Below are 21,713 nucleotides of genomic sequence, written 5' to 3' on the forward strand. Positions count from 1 at the left end.
GCTTAGGTTACATTCAAAAACAAAAGTCTAGTTGGTTTCTACTACTGCCTCATGGCTTCATTTGCTCATTTCTTGCTTTGGATTTTCACATTCTCCTTCATCTGTCATATATAGTTATTGGCTAATGTATTGTCTGATGGCAGTTAATTGAACATTGTCCATGTCTTTACATGATTCATGGAGAGGCTAGTCAAGAATCGTGTACTCTTCTCAGTCAAAAGAACTGGATCCATGACAATATGCTTATCGCTCTACCTGATCAACAGAGAATGCCACTACCTTGGTATTTCATGTGATATTGGCCTAGAAAACCCGAGAAGTAACTGTGTGCATTCTATTTATAGACCATAGCTTTGCATTTAACACAATAAACCCCTCTAACCTTGTGAGCAACCTGTGTCTGAGGACTTCATTTTCCAGTTTTTTTTTCCACTTTCTGACTGACTGATCTATAGTCATTTGAGTAGTAGTAGGTTGCATGTCATCTCTAGCTATCAACACAGGTGCTCCACAGGGCTGTTTTCCGAGTCCACTGCTGCACTCCCTCTACACCTATTACTGGACAGCTGTACACAACATTGTTGAGGCTGCTGATGACACAGCTATGGTAGGCTTACCTGGATAAAGTGGAGAGTGTATCGCACTAATGTCAAGATGAGTCTTCTGAATTGTCAACAAGACAAAGAATCAGATTATGGACTACAGGAGTAAACTGTGGTGGCACTATCGTCCTAAGTATTAACAGCACTCGGGTGGAAATGGTGGACGGATATTTGGTGTTCTTATCATGAAGAACCTGACCTGGTCAAAGCCCATCAACACCTTGGTGAAGAAGGAATGGCAACATCTTTACTACCTCAGGTAACCCATATATTAAAGAACTTGTCAGATTTCTCTGATGTTGGATGTATACAAGTATCGCCACCTGGTTTGGAAGTAGATTGCTGCTGGACTGCAAGGCACTGCAAAGAGTGGTGTGGTCGGCTGATGGTGTTCTTATCATGAAGACCCTCACCTGGTCAAAGCCCATCAACACCTTGGTGAAGAAGGAATGGCAACATCTTTACTACCTCAGGTAACCCTTCCATATATTAAAGAACTTGTATACATCCAACATCAGAGAAATCTGACAAGTATCGCCACCTGGTTTGGAAGTAGCTTGCTGCTGGACTGCAAGGCACTGCAAAGAGTGGTGTGGTCGGCTGATGGTGTTCTTATCATGAAGACCCTCACCTGGTCAAAGCCCATCAACACCTTGGTGAAGAAGGAATGGCAACATCTTTACTACCTCAGGTAACCCTTCCGTATATTAAAGAACTTGTATACATCCAACATCAGAGAAATCTGACAAGTATTGCCACCTGGTTTGGAAGTAGCTTGCTGCTGGACTGCAAGGCACTGCAAAGAGTGGTGTGGTCAGCTGAATGTAGCAGTGTGTGTGTGGGCTCCCCACCTTCCATGTTATCTCTATAAGTCAATGTTGGACTTGGGCAAAGAAAATAATTGACACCAGCCATCCTAACTGCCTTTTTTCTGCTGCTTAAAGAGGAGCTTTTTAGCACAGTATATATGTATGTTGATTAAGGGAAGTGTCTAGAATTGCAGGATTCCCAATATTTAACTCTGAGATTGTTATTTAGATAGCACATCTTTTGATTTTTTTATTATTTAAATGTCTCGTATTGTTATTGTGCCTTTGTTATTCTGAAAGTCACGGTCATTGAAGTTGAGCAACTAAGCATTATACTACATATTGTACTATATGTATAATTTGTATGTGGCAAATAGAATTTGATTAGATTTTAGAAAGTAATTGAATACCCTAAATGTTAGACTCGTAATATACGTGTAATCGTTCCGCAATACTGTATACACATCACATGTTCAAAAAAGCTGCTATGGAGAAAATAGATGATCACTATCGTAAATACAGTGAACGGAAAGAGCTGCAGCAGTTCTCCTAAAATATGTAGTGGCCTTTCGCGTCTGAAGTGCTCTGCCTTGTAAGCTCGTGGCAGTTCTCTCCTGGCATTGTGCACGCGGACTTGAGAAACAGTAGTGGGAAAGCGCATGCGCCTTCTTTTCAAAGGCGGGCTGCAGGCGTGGCAGCACGAACTATGCGGGCGGGGTGTGTCTTGCAGATTAGAGTGGCGACACACGGGTACCTTTTACACCTGCTCGACAAGGCTGAGGTGCCACGACTACCGGCTTTGAGCCCCCTTCACAGCAGCACGATGAGTCTGCCCGACCACAGAGCCCCTGGGAAGCAATTGACCGCTTATTCACAGATGGTAAGAAGTTTGGGTGATAATAAGTTAGTCGAGTTTACTTCTATTCCGACGAACATCTGCCCGGCGAGTTTCAGGGAGGCCAAACTAGCTGCCGAGTGTTTTTCTGTGTGCCATTGTTACTTTACTTGACAAATTATGCTTTTGAATGTCTCGTTTTTTTTGTTTGTTTTTTTTTTTACATATACAATACACCGGCTGATTAACATGTACATTAGTACCTCTGAGCCAAACGACTTGTGTTGTGAGCGGTTTGTCTTTGCTGTAGCAAATGAGCGAGAAAACAGAAGAGCCGTCAGGTGTTTCCCGGAGTTTTCTAAAGATCTGCAGTTCTACACTTAGGCGGCTTTCTTTGGCGAAAGTTTCGCTTGAAACTTCTCACAAAGGCAGTGAGCATCCTTTATCTGACAAGTCGTACTATGTAAACACATTTTACATAGCAGGACGAGCCTGTCTCACTGAATGCATATTTTGCATTCTTGATGAAAATATGCTACTCTTTGTGTAAACATAATTTAAATATTTCGAATGCCGTGACTCAAGTCTTAACAACTAGATTAAGGCTTAAGATGATAATGTATGTATAATTGTGTACATACGTATATATGTGTTTAGTGTGTGTTTGCTCTATGACGTTTATTTAAGAACACAGCCTGTTTTAAGTGGCGAGTATTCAATGAGAATAGGAATTAAAATAGCCAAGGGGCCATTCCAAGGCTACAAAGTGATGTCATTTCAGGAGACAATCACTGATCTCCTAATGGCTTAGAATAGCAAAAGTTATTAAACTGGTTTATATTATAACACTTCTTGATGGTGCTGGGTATTGAGGTTGATCATACTATACCAGGGGTGGACAATGTTGGTCCTGGAGAGCCACAGTGGCTGCAGGTTTTTGTTCCCACCCAGTTTCTTAATGAGAAGCCAATTATTGCTGATGAAGCACTTACAGCGTAAGTGACATTTTTCTGCTTCATTTTAGTGGTCTTGCTTGTTAAGATTCCCCACCCTTAATTGCTTATTTCAATCTTAAACGGCAACATTCAGTGTTTTTAATGGCTCCTTATTTAGTAATAAGATGTAAATGACAAAGCCACATCTAGCTTGTTTACATTTACATCTGTGTTTGTTCATCCTGTACTGTTTGATTTAATAAAAAAAAACTTAACAGAAAAATGTGACAGACTGAAAATGTTTTAGGCTTCAACTCATTTGGATAATATCCATGGAAAGGAAAAAATCTACTATATAAGAACCTTACAATGCAGACTAACAAGCCATAAAATTAAGTAAGGCCTGAGATTGGCAAGGATTGGTTTCTAATTAAGCAGTTGGATTGGAATGAAAACCTTTAGCCACTGTGGCTTTCTAGGACCGACACTGCCCACCCCTGGGCTATACTAACACTTCATCAGAAAACCAAGACCAGCAAAGGCCAGAGGAGGATACAGCACCACACCACACTGGTCATAAAGTTCAGTTCACAAGGCTGAAACAACACCGTTAGATGATGTAAAGAAAAAGTACAATGGTCTGGCGTGACATGGTGGTGCTTCATGGATCCAGCGTCCTGCTTTTAAATACAGCTCAAAGAAGCGGTCTGTGTGAGTTCTGCACATTTCCTCTGTAAATGTAGGAGTTGTTTCATTATGTATCCTGCTTTTCTCCCACTATCGAAAAGAGGCAATTGTTAGGTTAGTGGAAAATTCATTATGGGCCTGGTTTGGTTTTGTTTTATTGCAGTTGACTGGTTCTTAGTTTCCACCCAGTGCTGCCAGAATAGGCTCTGCCCAAAACAGGCACTAAATTGGATTTGGCAGATTTGAGAAAGCTAAATTAAACTGGCGTGTGTAACCAAGCTGTGCTCAGAGAGCCGCAAGAGGGAAAGAAACATCATTTTATGCTTACAGTTTTGTTTGCTAATGCAATCACCTAATGTGCATGGGTATCTCTAATTAAAAGAACTGAGAATGCAAACTTAAGGTTATTACATTAATGGAACCCCCCAGAGAACTCTGAAAGCCAAGCTGAAAGACTGATGTCATGACTGTAGTATATGATCGTTAAGGAAAGAGAGAAAAAAAATTAGGAGGCAACACAACTTTGAAGCTTTAGGAAAAACAATACTAAGGAATATGGATGTCAGCTGTTACTTTCAACTATTTGTTAACAAGGTGTTAGGAACACCAATATGAGCTGGATAAAAGTAAATTTTATACAAAGTACCAGACCATAGCAGTTGGAAATTGCACCTTGGCAACCTTTGTAATTGGTTTTCTCTTCAAAAATGTTAGGTGAATTAAATGTAATAAATTGTTGGCTTCAATGATCTGTTCCTCTAAAACTGTTGCACAAGCAGAAGCTTTAAAATTTTCAGACCTTCATTGAACTCCCAAAACAAGACTAGCAGGTCTTCTTTGTAAAATAATTGTAACTGTAGTGCAGTTTTTTAGTTTCAGTAAATGTACCTTTCTGTATAGCTTTAATAAAATACACTAAATCTCAAGCAATATTGTGAATTGTGTTAAACTGCAAATGACACATACAGTTTTTGATCTTTAAATGCTGTATAACCGTTGTATGATGCCGGGATAATATCAACCTAATTTTTGTGTTTTTTTTTTTGTTTTGTTTTTTTTTTTAACAGAACAATATAGCCAAATATACTACACAAAGCAGTGTAGTGTGCAAGACCTTTTCTCTGACTGAGGGGTAGGGGCAAACACAGACATGAGGAGATTTTGAAAAGCATTAAAAACCCTCCTGGCCACTGGAGTCTTCCATACTTAACCAACTGAAGATGGAAGTTATGGTCAGGAAAAGGCTCAGGCTTAAAAGTGACGCATGTTATTTTGCTGCCATCTGATAGGCGTGCAGTACTGTGTTTAAAATACATTCAGGAGTAGTTAGTGTTTGCCACCTTAAGGAGTTACAAGATTTTTGAAATGACAGGATTCACTATTTCCACCTGTCTTACTGGCCATGTGCAGATTGTTACATTAGGACTTCTGTATCATTTCTGCCTGTACAATCTTTGATTAGTTTAGCCATGCCGCTGCTGTATGAGGAGCTTGCGTTTCTGCATTTGAGTGTATTTTCTTAAGAGATTTAGCGTGTGAATTACAAATGAGAGGCATGTGATTATTTAGAAGATCCAGCTAAGTGTTTGTTGACATGAGATGACTACTTGCTGTTGGGATGGGCCAGTAAACTAGAGGTAATGCATCTGTGACTGTTACTATTATATTTTGTATCAAACTCTGTGAAACCATTATCAAAATATTTAACATGCATGAAGAAACATACAATAGGAAAAACACTTCACAAATCTAATTGTGCAATATTGTACATGCAAATAAAAAGAGATCATGGATATATGATATATGTTATTATGGATTCTTGTTTTTTTTCTTGTGTGGAGCTTGCAAGGCAGCGTGTTTAAATCCCTGGGCAGACAATGACCATGCTCTCCTAAATTATCATTGCACCCCCCCATCCCATCTGAGTTTTATTTTCTAATGAAAGAATTCTCCTCTGTAAGTGTCTGTTGATAGCTTGTGTATGGATTATTTAAAATGCTGGATTGATTACTGTCTTCTTGCATAAGCCAGTTTGGGAAGAGTCTTAATTCACATTTTACAGATGCTATTAAACTATTAGGGAGTGATGGTGGTTGTTATGCTATATATAATATACTTTTTTTTTTTTAAAAATCCGTTTGGAATGTTGCTGCTCACCTTAATGCTCTATCTACATTTTGTTAAATTGATTTTGGAGCCTATCTTTGTGTCAGTAAGCACTGAGCAGTGAAGTCTGGTTGCGTTTAGAAAATTTAGAATCTCCAGTTAACCCGTCATTATCTTGTATCCAGCTTTAGGACTAGAATACAAAAGTTATTGAATGTGTCTATAAACCTGTAAAATCTATATATTTGTTTTTATTTCAGTAATTGTGACTTTTATATAAACAGATTTCTCTGTATTGGAAAATTTTAATCACTTTATCTTCAATTGTATGCAAAAACAACAGAAGCGATTATAAAAGCTCAGAAGTGAATACGTAAAATTATTGCCAAAGTAGCCTCTTCAGTGAGGACTGGTGAGCACAAGTGGAAAAACTCTTGTGTAAAACCAGACAGGCAGGTACTAAAGTTAAACTGGTTCTTCATCTATATACATTAAGATTTGGCTTAGTAGTTTTGAAGCAACATGGGGCTCTGAAAGTATTCTTTATTTAGTCCAATTTGTTTCCTCTTGACATGCCTTCTGATTTCTCAGTATTCATTTAGATTTCAGGGTCAAAGTGCTGATAGATTTGAGGATTTTTAGTGCCAAGTTACTGTTAAATGCTTAGTAATATAGACAGAGAGAATACTTCATAGTGTTTGTGTAGTACAGTATATGCAATGGCCATCATTATATAGGGTGGTCTAGATCTAACTATGCAACTTTTAATGCAATGCAATAATTGCATAATTAGATCTGGACCACCCTGTAGATCGCTAAGTGCTACAATTAAGGAAAACCACTTGCACCAAACTGCACAAACATTTTTAGACATGAAGAATTAATTTAAAGGGTTAAATTCCAATTGTTTTTGGTGACACTGTTGCAGAAAGTATAAACTATTTTGCAATCTTCAGTCATTCTTTAAAAGCAGGTGCCTAGTACAAATAAACATTTAAGAAAAATAAGAAACACATTAGTAATACTTTACCATATAGTTTTCTTTCTTCAGTAATTGGTATTCAAGCACTGTTGACAACCCCACTCAGAGACCAGTGTAGCTGTTGTCATGATGGGTGAGATTTTTTTTGATGATGATGCCCTCTTTGTTCTATGTACCATACTGATCAGAGTGATAAATTTTTCTTGGTATAACCAGGGGCCTTGTATAAAACGTTGCTTACGATTTCATACTAAAATTTTGCTTACACTTGAAAGGCAAAAACTGCGTACTTACAAAATGAATCGGATTTCCATATGTCCCAATGCCATTCCAAGTTCCTTTATAAATCTCAAAACTATGCTTTTGTGCACAATGCTTTTTAGCCACGCCATGTCACCTCCCATCAGTTACTATGTCAAGCTTTTTTTGACATACAATCTAATCACCATCTGGCCACATTGTGACATCTTTCCTACAAATTATAGGAGAACGAACGTAATGAAACCCCAGTAAAAGTGAACTTGAGGTATTACTAAGATGAATAGTGTTACCACCCTACAACAGATGAACTGTGTTTCTAAAATAAGTCTCAAAGGATATTTTTGATCAATTTTTTTAAGGTAACTGTTAATTTAAATATGTTAATAATCATCGAATTAGGTGCACAATGATGCAGTGGTAGCATTGCAAAAACTGATCAGAGAAGTACTCTACAATTTCAAGTACAGATTAGTTACCGGTACTTGTTAAAGGAGTAAAATACTGTATAAAGCATATACATGTCCGATAACTACTTCTGTCTTCAAAGGAGAGATCCTCGTTAGTCTGTGTGAGTGTTTATACAGTAAGTGCAGTAGAACTTCTACCTGCATGTGCTGCCTGTACAGACAACAGCGTGGTGGTCTGAGCAAACCTTTATTAGTCAGACAAATACGTCTGTGACACAATATTTAAAAAAAAAAAAAAAAAATGTGTGATGTCTCTTTGATGCAGCAAATAAATAATAAACTCTCCAGCTTTAAGTCCATTGACTAGATCGCACCTGAATGTTACGATATGCATATATTTTCTAACTTGTTAAAATAAGTGTTTATTTTGCCACATTTAAAATACATAGAAAAAAAATGTAAACATTTTCTGACATATTAAATATTAACTGTGATTGTGTACTTTTTTATGATGACTGGCTTACAAGCTGATTTAGACTTCAGAAAGCAGTCTTCTTGGAATTATGTGCAGAATGGGAGCCTTTGTTACAGAGACCATCACGCAGAAATCATGTGTTCCATATTTAATGTTCATTTCAACAGCTGTAGGTATTTGGTGACGGCGGCTGCTTATCGGTTTGAAGTGGTAGACTAGTCAGAAATCTAGCAGTCATCCTCTAGCCGTATTATAATATCTGCATGAGATGCTATAATTAAATGCTACTCGGCTACATCTAGTTTCCTTCAGTCAGAGTGAGTAGACTGAGCAATCGCTGCAAACTGCCTTTTGATCTCTATTTCCCAATGTAATTGGTGAAATTGACTTCACACGTTATAAAGGCACCATCACAGTGTCAATTTGCTTTTATAGTCCGCACATTCATTCAATTAATATACATCTAATATGTGATACTCAGATTTGTCTGATTATTGTTGTTGCTAGGCAGCCCTTTATTTTGTTAAATAATACTGTGAAAAGCAGATTTCAGATCATGTTGTTTGTGATGGTTGGCTTCTTGGTAACAATGCCATTGCCAGCTATTCTGTTATGACACAGCACAGTTTTTTTTACAGACAAAATGAATAGACTACACAGTAAGGTATTTAACATTAAGCATATGCATTAGGGTTTTTTTTTTTTTTTTTTTTACCAACATTGAAGACTGCTGTATTCTTAGAACATATCAATTAACTGTAATACAGCTCTGCGCAGGATAAAGCAGGTTAATAAATTGGATGAATGGATAAACATCCTGTGATTGATGCATCACTGAAATGCACAATGAAATTACATTTTTCTGTTCACTTTATTATCCTGCCACTTGTAGTCACCAAAATGCTAGCACCAGAAAACCTGCATAGGACTTAGATGGTTGAAAATTTCCCTGACCCATTTTTCATTCCAGGTTTATGATTTTTAAATCCTGACCTTTGTGTATGAAATGGCTTATGCATGTTTCTAAGCAGATTTTATACACAAGGTCCCTGGTGATTAGAAATTTACTTGTCATATAAAGTACAATTAACATGTTTCCCCCATCAATTACATGAACTGACCCACAACCCCCCCAACCCCAACTGGGCATCACTGTCCAGTAATAATAATAATATTTCTTTACATTTATATAGCCCATTTCTAACTACTCAAAGTGCTCTCCACCCTGTGAGGACCCAGGACGCGAGTTAAAAAATAAGGGATAACTTTTGATACTTAAGCTAATTAACCATGTCTCTAACAACACATTTAATAATCTTTTCATACTGGGATCAGTTTAGAATCAACTTTCATGCATTTTGTGATATGGGTGTAAAACCCACATGAACATGGGGAGAATGTGCAAACGCCATCAGAGTGTTATACTCTAAATTCAAATGACAGTTTGTTTTCTTTACTTCTAGTATTCTGGACACCTTTATTTGGTATTATGGAGTTTTTTTTTGTTTTTATTTCTTCAAATCACCATCTAACTCATCCATATTTGAATAATACATTTTGAACTTTTGTTTGGGTAGCTTGTCATCCTTGGAGAGGCAAGTTGTTCTATGTTGAATGATAAGAGAGGCTTTTTAAGCTTCACAGGTATGGGAAAGCTATGCAGACTTATCATTGACAATGACTGGACTGGTATTGAGATTAAAGGTTCCTGGACCTTTGAAACAGAAGTGGTAAACATGAATCCACTATGCCAGCCCTAAGGAGAGGCATGATGGGCTAGTTGTGCCATTTAAAAGGTGAACGTTTTTCGTTCCTTCCAGTATGTTACTGGTTTGAGGTTAATTTTTCTTCATTTTGTTTGCTCAGAATTGTGGTATTACTGTTATCTTATTCTTTGTACATAACTGTTTTCACTCTCCCCTGTTTCAAACTGTAAGATTTATGGATTTAAATTTCTTTTGGAAAATGACAGTTGTATGTAACATTTCTTATTTTAGATGTCAAACAGAAGTTTTTTTGTTTTTTTTGGCTATTAAAAAGTAGCCAGGGACAGTCCATTTATATTTTGTACTGCTTCCCTTTTTTCTGTCATGATTTACCTGTCCAGCTTTAAACAGGAGATCTCCACACAAGACCAATGAAATCATAAGTCTGGCAAGTTTCATTCTGGTTCCCTGCAGGGCTTTAAGTGGATTTCAAACATGTTTATAATGGACCTGCTGTCAGGTTTTTCTGTCTTATGGTTGCAGTATACTAGGAGATGAAACACAAACACCAGCCCTCTATTGCCTTTAGTTTCGCTTAATCATTCAATTTGCAAAAAGGAGGCTTACATTAAATAAAAACTTCAAGGCTATAGTGGAAAAACAACACAATCTAAAGAGCAGTGCTCATGATATTAGGTATGAATTCAAAGGCTTTATTTCTGCAGTAGAAAATGGGCTTGACTGGTTTAGAGTTTTACTGGATTGTTTGCCTTGGAATTTCAGACACTTGAGTGTCTCTTTTTCTAATAACCTGTTATCTTTATGAATGTCTCCTGTAGAACTCCCCTGTTGTAAATCTGAATGTTGGTGGCCAGATGTACAGCACAACACTTAACACCCTGCGAAAGTATCCAGGATCTAAGCTTGCTGAAATGTTCAGTGGACAGCCCAAGCTGCGGGTGGATACAGAAGGGCGTTACTTCATCGATCGAGATGGCACCCATTTCAAGGACATCTTGGAGTTCTTGCGCAGTCAGACCCTTCCTACTAAATGTATTCAGGAAATTTACAAAGAGGCTGTCTTCTTTGACATTGAACCTTTGATCAAACAATTGGAGGACTCCCCAAAATTATTTGGAGAGGTAGTGGGGAGACAACAGTTTCTAGCACGTGTACCCAACTACCGTGAGAACATTGAGGTCATGATTAGGATCGCTCGTGCAGAGGCCGTAGCTGCTCGACAGTCTGGCGTCATTGTCTGTGTCCTCAGAACTGAGGAGGATTCCTCTCGCTACAATGATGCTATCAACAGCTTGGATGCAGACAGGGAATCTGTGGTCCGATTTGGACCCTGGAAAGCTTCTCCAACTATTACTGACTTGCTTGACTGCGTAAAAATGGACATTGAAGGCAAAGGCTACAGTGTTACATATCAACCCCATGGGACTGACAAAGGATTTCGGTTCAAGACTTATGATTTTTTTTATAAATTTACATTTAACTGGTGGTGAGCAAGAAAAAAAATTATATATTTTCAAATGATAGCTATGCACCAAACCCCAATGAGCCATCTTGGTATTTTTAATGGCAAGGAAAGTAAACCACAACTGTTTTTTTTATTGTTGAACATTGTTTTCCAGAGTCTAGTATTATGGAGTTTTCATTTCGTGAAAGAATTTACCCATTTTTTCTTCCCCTCTCTTGCCTTTTTATTGTTACATTTGCAATGAAAATAATGGAAGGAAATTACTTTTATACTCTTAATGCTGCCTTGATTATGTAATGTTAAAAAAAAAAAAAAAAAAAAATACGTAGTATGTGAAAATGAAGGCCTGTTTTTCTAAGTAGTGCTGATGGTATATCTTGGTATATTTTATATATGAAAGCTTTCTTTTACTGTGCTTTACATATTCTTTTGTTTCTATCTTATGCACAGATAGGGAATCCTTTAGTCTCTGTTTTTTGTGTTCATTATCCAATGTTGTTGGCAAATATCTTACAGTAAAAACATGCTTACTTTATGCTGGTTTATGTTTGGAAGTCCTCTGGCTAAGCATAGTTCACTTTTGTTACCCACATTGATAATGTTTTGCATAGCCCCAGTCTCTTATGCAGGACATTTTAATATCTGCATATTTAAGGAGTACAGCATGCAAGTGCCCCTGTGGTACTACTAGGAAAGTTGCAGCAGTGAGACTCTTTTGATCAAGTAATGAGTAAGATTTTGACAGGAAGTCTGACACTTGTTCACTCTGAAAATGGATGTGCATATATGTGTGAATGAGCTTTTTTGGAAAATGCTTGACAAATGATTGTTGGTTCAATTGACTTTCTTACATACTGTGAAATAGTATCAATTTATTTTATATATCTCAAGGTGTGCTGTAGGCATTGTTTGAACTTTCAGAATTGTCCTGGTGGCTTTTGTGAGTTTGCAGTAGAATTGTACTACCTTATATGCTTAATCTTTTTAAAATTATTTCAGTTGCACTGTTTGCATGTGGACCTCAGCAGCACCATAATAAATTCCATACTTAAATACACAGTACATATTTGCTAAACATTTACAATCATTTGGTGTTAGATTTCTGCTGCTGTTCTACTCTGCTTTATGTGATGAAGGTCTATAAATATGGTGATGTGGTGGTCCGATGAATTCCCCTCTTGCCTCACAAATCCCATTTCCTGTGTTGAGTCCAATGCTCACACATCTTTCTATGCGAGAGTTTATCTAATAATTCTGGTTTTCTTCACACATTCCCAAAGACATTTAGGTTAGGTGAATTGGTCAATTTAAATTGGTCCTATATGAGTTTTCAGGAGTGCAAGTGGTCCCTGCAGTAAACCTGCACTGGTTTAGACTGTTTCAAGCCTTGCATCCATTGCTGGTAGGATGGGCTTTGGTCCCAATGACCCAGAATTGCTTTAAATTGGTTTGAGAATGTTTGTTATTTAGGCATTTGTATGTATTTATATAATATCCATAGATATACATTACAGGTTTGCCTGAATTACAAATGGCTGCTTTATGAAAATTTGGATATACTAAAAGTCATTTAGTACCCTTTTCTGTTGTACCAAGTTTCTTTTCTTTTTATAAAAGACTTAGTCTGGAATGATTTTTGAACACGTGCCATTTGTGCTAGTTCCTGATCACATTTGCAGTCATTATTACAGCTAATCTCAGAGAATGTGTCACGTACAAAATTTGAAAGAAGGATAATTTAAAGAAGTGTGAAAGTTTTGTATGAAACATGTATGTGAAATGTTTTCTGTGTCTTTGACAATCTTCATGTTTATTAGGATGAACAGCACAATTTTGAAAGAGCATTTAATTTTTCTTTGATGCTATAGAACATTATAAGCAGCAGAATGAGAGAGTGTAAAGGAAGCAAGTTAGCATGTTATTGAATTTTCATCCACTTCCACTTTCTTTATTTTCCTGTTTCTTTCAAATCTCATCTGTTATATTGATGGTCCCTGCATTATGGATGTGGAAAAGCCCCCTTTCCTATGTGCCGTTCTCCATGATCTCCAAAACCTGGGTCACCAACCTACAACCGACTGTTGTCCTCCTCACCCTATACTTTTAATTGAATTTGTGGTGTTCTATTGTTTAACATTAATGTTTGTTCTTTTTAAATCTAATGTTGCATAAGTTGTGGACTATACCAACAAATGACCATAATAAGCAAGTATACAGTAACTAATGAAACATATCGTTTTTAGGTATTTTGATTACTGTTATTTAGAATTAACTATCGATTTTCTTGTATTCTTGGTGTTGTTTTGAAAAAAAGTATGGGTCATTTTTTCAGGTCCAGAGAAGCTGTACAATTTTTTATGATTATATTAATGGCAATTTGTGTTCATCTATTCATTCATCCATTTTCTAAACCCACTTATCCATAACAGGGTTTTGTAGAAGCTGGAGATTATTCATTATGTGTTATGTGAAGATCCACGGCTCACCCTCATCCATTGGTCAAAAGTCTTATCAGTTTAAAAGCTCAGTAGTATGAAAATGTGTTTCCTGTTATTGGTGTGCACTGATTTTTCTGGTAGTATATATTTAACAATATTTAAGCAAAAAAGGAATGGGGTAAGTAACATATAAAAATATTTTTGGGTGGATTGCTTCTTTAGTATGATGTATGTTAAATTAGTATTTGCATTAGTGCAGTATTTATTACGTTGTGTTTTAAAGTAAGGAAATGCCTGTGGACTGTGTGTGAAAGACAGTTAGCATTCTAACTGATTCCTTTCTACTAGCTTTTTTTTTCATATACAACAGCTAATATGATGTTAAGGTTGATAATTGCCGTCTAAAAGATTTATACAATTTCTAAAATTAAGTGGTACTTTCACTACAAATTCAAACAAACTAGAAAGTTGCAGGCTGCTTTACAGTTCCCAACAGCTTGATAAAACTTAACACACTACATACAATACCAAACAAAAGCCCAGTGGAATGAAGCCTCACCAATGAATTGATTCCTACACTGTGTTGCCAAGAAAGGGTCTAATCACATGTGAATCTGTATTTGGATCTAGTGGGTTTAGAAAATGGATGAGTATGAAAGAGTAAATACTTGTATTATTTGTAATCTTGCAACATGTATATTTTTTTTGGTTATGGAGATATTATATAATGTTCTATGCACATCCTTCATAAAACTGTTGTATCAAATGCACAGCCATGGAAACATTTCAAGTTAGAAACTCATTTCTTTATAATTTCAACAGTCTGATCACAGCAAATAAAAAATAATGCATGTGTAAGTTTTGTTCTAAAATTGTACAATTTCAAGCTGTGTGTCTTGCAAGTAAGACTTGATTAAGGTTTGGTCATCAAACTAAAACAAGTCAGAAGTAATGTCGGGGCGTAGGTGACACAAAATTGGTTCTATAGGAGCTAAAGGTTAATGGTGATGGGAACTTTATTTTAATTAGGTGATATTAACAGTGGTGCCCCCTCAGCCATCAGTGGTGGGGCTGTTGCTACACTGCTCAAAAAAAATTAAGGTTACACTTAAATCACACACTGGATCCCCATGAATAAAATATTCAAGTGGAAAATCTTTTCTGCGTACAACTGGGTAACTTGGTGAGAACAAAACGATGAAACAATGGTCAATAAAAAACAAAATTGCTAATCCACTGAGGACTAAATTCAACATCACACTGAATATCAAAGTCAAAAATTGAAATCACAGGCTGCTCCAACTTGCATGAAATTAATCACAGCAACTGATAAGGTGACTCAGTGTGAGTGTTCCCGTGTGCCTGTATGCACTTCCAACAGTGTTTGGGCATACGCCATATGAGATGGCGGATGGTGTCCTAGGGCAGGGGTAGGCAACGTCGGTCCTGGTGAGCCGCAGTATGTGCAGGTTTTTGTTCCAACCCAGTTCCTTAACGAGAACTCAATTATTGCTGATGAAGCACATATTGCTTAAGTGACATTTTAATGCTTCATTTTTGTGGTCTCGCTTGTTAAGGTTCTCCAACCTTAATTGCTTATTTCAATCTTAAACTGCTGCATTCAGTGTTTTAATTGCTCCTTATTAGCAATAAGATGTAAAAGACAAAGCAGCCAGCAGTTCTCCAGCTAGCTTTTTTCCAATTACATCTGTGTGTGTTCATCATGCACGGTTTGATTTAATAAAACACTTAATAGAAAAATGTGACAGACTGAAAATGATCTGTTTTAGGCTTCAAATCATTTGGATGATATCCTTGGAAAGGAAAAAAATCTACGATATAAAAGCCTTACATTGCACAGACTAACAAGCCATAAAATTAAATAAGGTCTGAGATTGGCCAGGATTGGTTTCTAATTAAGCAATTGGGTTGGAATGAAAACCTGTAGCCACTGCGGCTCACCAGGACCGACGTTGCCTACCCCTGTCCTAGGGGATCACCTCCCTGACCAGCATCAGGCCATCAGTGAGTTTCTGGACAGATCCATAATATCTCAGAGGTTCTCAATTAGATTCAGGTTGGGGGAGCCTGTCTTCAATGCCTTTGTCAGCAAGGAAGTACCTAACACACTCTGGCGATATGAGGCCAGGAGTTGTTCTGCCCCAGGAGGAACCCAGGGCCACCTACACCAGTGTAAGTTCTGAGGATTTCAGCCTGGTGCCTAACAGCAGCCATTCATGTCCAAGGTAACAGTACCATATCTGTACAACACTCCAAGGATATGCTTCCTCAGACCATTACAAACCCACCGCCAAACCAGTCGTGCTGGATGCTGTTGTAGGCAGCATAATGTTCACCACTGAGTCTTCAGAGTCTTTCATGTCTGTCACGAGTCCTCAAGTGTGAAACTGCTCTCATCTGTGGTATTCGCTGGAGAGTACCAATCGAGCTTCACATTGATATAAAGCTTGAACAAACAGTATACCTTTAGGAGAAGGACCTTGGAGTCCTAGTGGACTCATTAGTATCTACATCAAGACAGTGTACAGAAGTGATGCAGAAGGCTGATAGTATTAGTATTTTATGTTGCATATTACAGTAGAGTACGAGTCAAAGGAGATCATGTTTAAGATATATAATGCACTACTGAGGTCTCCTCTGGAATACTTGTACAACTTTGATCTGCATATTATATAAAACATGTACCAGTGCCAGAGTCAATTGGTAGTAGAATCCAGGATTAAGAGATGTGAGCTAGGAGGGAAGATTGAAGGAGCTGAGCAAATGATGTTTAATAGGTGACATGATACAAATGATTTAAAATATTAAGGATTAATACAGTGGCCAGTTGTTACTTTAAATTAAATTCAACAAGAACAAAGATATACAGTTGGAAACTTAAGGGCAGATTTCACACAAATGTTAATTTTTTCATCACACATAATACACAGACGCATAGAATAAATTACTAAGTATGTGGAGAGTTGGACTTTTAGGGACCTTCAGAATTTGACTTGATACTATTGAAGACAATCTCGGTAAATAGGATGGATACAGTTGCTAAGCCAAATGCACTGTTCTTGACACCATTGTTCTAAAGTTGTAAAGAAAAAGAGATGGAGATCATTTTTGGGAAAATATTCTACACATGCAATTTTGAATGACATGTCTGTCTAGAGTTTATACTACCCATGTAAAGCTTTGTTTAGAAATTAGACTATTGAGGCTTTTCTCTCTCTTTTGGTCATCGGTTACACTGCTGATCTTGGCAGGCCAAATTTTGACTAAAGTACTTGACATCAGCATTTTAAGTTAAATATTCAGGTATCTTTTTTACATGCTTTGTTTTACCCACTAATTATTCTGAATATAGACTCCTTGGAGCAAGTGGTGCCCAACTTTTCACAGAATCAGTGGTGATATAAGGTGTTAAATTCTACCACTGGGATCGATTTTAAGTAATCTAGTGCTAATTTTTTTTTTTTTTTTGGCAGGTCAAAGGCAACTATTGGTTGTACAGATTATTTAAATATAAAATTAAAATATATAATTAAAAGTCTGTGGCATTCATCATTCATCTTTATTTCAACTTTTGCTCATTTACTTGTCTTTATAACCTACATTTACATATTAGTAAGGTCATTTTATTTTACCATGTAAACCCTACAAGTGCATTTGCTTAAATAAAAAGCAGGATCAAGCATGTACATATGTGATATGCTGGATGCCCACAAGCTACATTTTTGAATAACCTCACTTGAGGTTTACCTATGCTAGCAAGACAAATATTATGGTGAATCTGAAAATGTGTAGTATACTGCACTGATATTTACATGCACTTTTAATATTTTATAAGCATGCAAGCATGTTGAGTCATTTAATTGTTTAAAGTGATGATATAAAATGCTAATGAAATCTAACTGTCGCACAGAGACAGTCTAGTTGCCAACCCAAGATTTAAGGATACCTTCTGCAATTTAAGTTTTTTTTACACAATTACGTATGGAAGAAAGAAGAATTACACTTACGGTCTGAGGTGTAAGTCACAAAATATTGGAAGTTTTTCAAGAAAAAGAATCCCAAATAACCATGATATGTAAAATTCACATTAAGACAGAAAGATGAAAACCTGAAGAAACCATGCTTAATTTTAAATGTCTATTTTTTTTGAAGATTTCCTAGTTTTCTGTAATTAGCTATAGTATAAACTGTTTTGGAGTCCTAATACAGTACATGGAGTAGAGACTGAAAATATGTCCATGTGCAGGAGACCTCAGCATATAAAATTGTAAGGGATTCCAGCATGTTAGTGTCCAGACTTGATTGATATTTGATGGTTGATTTGTGTTTTTTCATTATTGTATTTACTTTTTTCTCTGCTCATTTTTAAGATCTGACTTTATAATAAAATCCTACTACTGGGTTTTTAAGAAAATGACAACAAAATGGGTGATCTTGTGGCATTCATTCAGTACTATCCTATTATATGTCCTTTAAAAGATTATGGCTTGCTTTTTAAAGAAATGCGTATTTCATGCAAACTCTTCAATACTGTACGTCTTTCATTGCTAGATTCTGACTGGAAATCAGAAGAAGACTGTTGCTTACTTCCTACTGCACTTTAGTTGATAATTTTACAACAAAGGATTGACAGTGTGAAAGACTGGCTCTGCTTAGATGGTGACCAGGGTCGGTTAAATGCTGCCTTCGAGACAGTCGTGTTGTCCGTAAATGACGCGAGTTTTGGAAGGTTTTACCTCAACATGTGTTGGAAAGTGTTTTTTTTAATGGCATGATAAGTGAACAAAATTACTGCATGATCTTGAAATTGTAAATCTATAAACAATGCTCTTCTAAGAGAAAGCACCCCATAACATAGTGCATTTTAACAATTTTTTTTTCCTTTCAGCTTTGAAACAAGAATACACAGAAATGCATCAAAATAACTTACACAGTTACAATTTCAGTTTACCAAAACATGAAGGAGAACTTTAGTATTTAAATTCATTATGTCATGGTATTCTTGGGTGTCTGATAACAATCTCAGGCATATTATTTTAATGTTTTACAAACTCTTTATAAATTTGACATCTTATCAAATCCCAGGTTGAGCACTGTGTAAGTGTGTGAGTAAAATCCTAAAGGAGTGCATCTTCAAACCACACTAAAGTAATTGCATAACTACAGACTTTTCTTTAAATAATTATTCTTCTGCTTAAGTCGCCGTTTAGAAGTTTCACTTTCTGGCAGTCCAGCTGAGGTATGGTCCTTGCATCACACAGCATCCATGTTACAAATGTATTCTGTAAAAAAATTCACAATTGTGTAGTGCTTAACTAAACCTGTTCATACAGCAGCTGTAACTAAACATGCCCCCATTTCCTTCCTCACATCTTGTTTATTGCAAAGTACACATTAAGTTTCTCACATTCTTTCAAGGTAAAACATTCAAGTAACTTAAATTTCATTACATCTGTCATTTTTTATTTTCATGTTGGTAATTGAATTGGTTCAGGCATCTGATACAGACGTTTCCTGGATGCCTCCCTGTAGAGTTTTAATGGGCAAAAATGTGATGGGGTACTCCTCACCATCGAAAACCTAGGACAGGACAGCACCTAAACCGAACGTACTAGCGTCCATCTGCAAGGACAAACTCCCAAGAGAAGTCTTTCTCAAAACCAGGTACGTTGACAAAGCAGACTTTAAATCACTACAGGACTGTTCACAATCATCCGACCAGACAATACAGCGGTTCTTTCTACCCTTCATAAGATCAGTAAGAGGAGCAGCTCTATTTGCAAAATTTGGGATGAATCTCCTATAATAACCAGCAAGTCCAAGGAAGGCACGAACCTGTTTCTATGTTTCTGGATGGGGGTAAGCGAGCACCTCATCCACCTTCTTTAACTGAGGCCTAACCAAACCCCTGCCCATAGAATAACCTAGTGCATTTCAGACATACCCAAATTACATTTCTTAGGGTTAGCTCTCAAGTACAGCCTTAAGTCACTCCAAATGCGAGTGCCAATCATTACTGAAAATGGCAACATCATCAAGATATGCCCCGAAATATTCGGAATGGGGGCACAAAATCAAATCTGTCATACGCTGGAAAGTAAGAGGGGCACCATGCAAACCAAACAGAGCCTAGTAAACCCGTCAGGGGTTGAAAACACTGTTTTTTCACAATTGCAAGCTTCAAGAGGCACCTGCCAGCTGGGAGGAGACCCCAGGAAAGACTCAGGGCTCCCTTGGAAGATTGTATCTGCCAGATGGCCTGGGAATGCCTTGGGATCCCACAGTATGAGTTGGCAAATGTAGGGAATATGGAGAAAGGGGCATATGGGCCTCACTGCTGACTGTTTCCCCCAGGACCCAACTTTATCTAAACAGTTGAAAATGAATGTATGAATGGTTGGTAATGTAGCAAAATGGGGCTAGCTTGGAAAATTTAGTTTGATTTTTATGTGTTTTATTCTTTTACATTTTCAATTTGTAAAATGTTTAATACATTACAAACTATAATCCAAGTTTTAAAACATAATTGTTAAATATCTGATGGCAACATTTAAGCCTACTGCTGGCTCTTCACCAATAAAGTCAGATGGTGAGTCTGATTGGGTACATAATCTATCAATTAATTTTCTTAGCATGCTTTTTCTAGAAACTGAGACTGTCCTGTTAGATGATGGGACCGAACTCCTGGACAGGATACCAGTCCACTGCAGATCATGTACCATACTTAAAAAGGTCTGATTTGGACTTGTCAGTACATGTAGCATGCATGTAATTGGGATTGGGATAATAGTGTAAAATCCACATAAACACAACATTCCTGTGTCAATATATGTAGATTAAGGAAATTAGAAAAGGCTCAATTCTAGCCTAATCTAGCAGTTCAACGTTAGAAGCTCTTAACCTCTTTGAATGAAATGTTTAAGTTGGTTAGATTTAAGTAATGTGTCATTTAAATGGTATTTTGTTATTTCCACTTAGGATATTTTACTTGTGGGCGGCACGGTGGCGCAGTGGGTAGCACTGCTGCCTTGCAGTTAGGAGACCCGGGTTCGCTTCCCGGGTCCTCCCTGCGTGGAGCTTGCATGTTCTCCCCGTGTCTGCGTGGGTTTCCTCCCACAGTCCAAAGACATGCAGGTTAGGTGGATTGGTGATTCTAAATTGGCCCTAGTGTGTGCTTGGTGTGTGGGTGTGTTTGTGTGTGTCCTGCGGTAGGTTGGCACCCTGCCCAGGATTGGTTCCCTGCCTTGTGCCCTGTGTTGGCTGGGATTGGCTCCAGCAGACCCCCGTGACCCTGTATTTGGATTCAGCGGGTTGGGATAATGGATGGATGTTTTACTTGGTTTTGCATTTATTTGGTAAGAATAATCTTGTCAAAATGAAAGTACAGTTATTTGTTTTCAAAAATAATTAGAATGTAAAATGCTATGACATCACATCTGTGGTAAATTATTGCATTTGCTCAGTATGTTAGAGGGATAACTGCGGTCTCACTTAACCGCAAAATAGAAAAGTTGGCCCTTAAAATGTATGGCATGTTTTAATGTTACTGCTCACAACTCTCTCTCTCTGGACCTGAAGATGTTTCACTTAGAAAATGTATCCGAGATCTATCCTTGAGCAGCGCCTAAGCAGGACAAGTAGCAGCCCTAATAGGTTTTAACTGTGTAAATGGTAATGGAATAGAGTATTAGGTGTGGTGAGTTTATGATAACATTAGTAATGATTTGTGAACCTTCTACATTTGTATGTACAGAAAGGCTATCCTTTTACCCGAAATTAAATACCAGAACAAAAGCGAGGTACCCAAATGTAAATATGTGCTTAAAGGAAACACCCTAAAACAGACTGTGTGTGTGTGTATATGAAACTGTAAGTGTTTGCACAAGGTGCTCACAGAAGTTATGAAAGGCTGATAAAATCTAAAAATGCACATTAATCAGCCACTGTTCCACCAAAGTAATGT

General features: G+C 37.2%; 1 protein-coding gene across 1 annotated transcript; it reads left to right on the top strand.

Annotated features, from left to right (window-relative positions):
* Positions 1 to 2,078: 2,078 nt before the first annotated feature.
* On the top strand, positions 2,079 to 14,588 carry kctd14 (potassium channel tetramerization domain containing 14). Its single transcript, XM_028800362.2, has 2 exons — positions 2,079 to 2,291; positions 10,645 to 14,588. The coding sequence occupies exons 1-2, from the start codon at positions 2,118 to 2,120 to the stop codon at positions 11,314 to 11,316; spliced, it is 846 nt and encodes a 281-aa protein (XP_028656195.1). The 5' UTR covers positions 2,079 to 2,117; the 3' UTR covers positions 11,317 to 14,588.
* The last annotated feature ends 7,125 nt before the right edge of the window (positions 14,589 to 21,713 follow it).

Source organism: Erpetoichthys calabaricus, chromosome 4 (assembly GCF_900747795.2).
Source record: "Erpetoichthys calabaricus chromosome 4, fErpCal1.3, whole genome shotgun sequence".
NCBI lineage: Eukaryota > Metazoa > Chordata > Cladistia > Polypteriformes > Polypteridae > Erpetoichthys > Erpetoichthys calabaricus.

Coding starts and splice junctions, on each gene's coding strand:
- kctd14 (XM_028800362.2), top strand. CDS start 2,118: ATGCGGGCGGGGTGTGTCTTGCAGATTAGAGTGGCGACACACGGGTAC. Junction 2,292..10,644: donor TGACCGCTTATTCACAGATG/GTAAGAAGTTTG, acceptor TGTCTCCTGTAG/AACTCCCCTGTTGTAAATCT.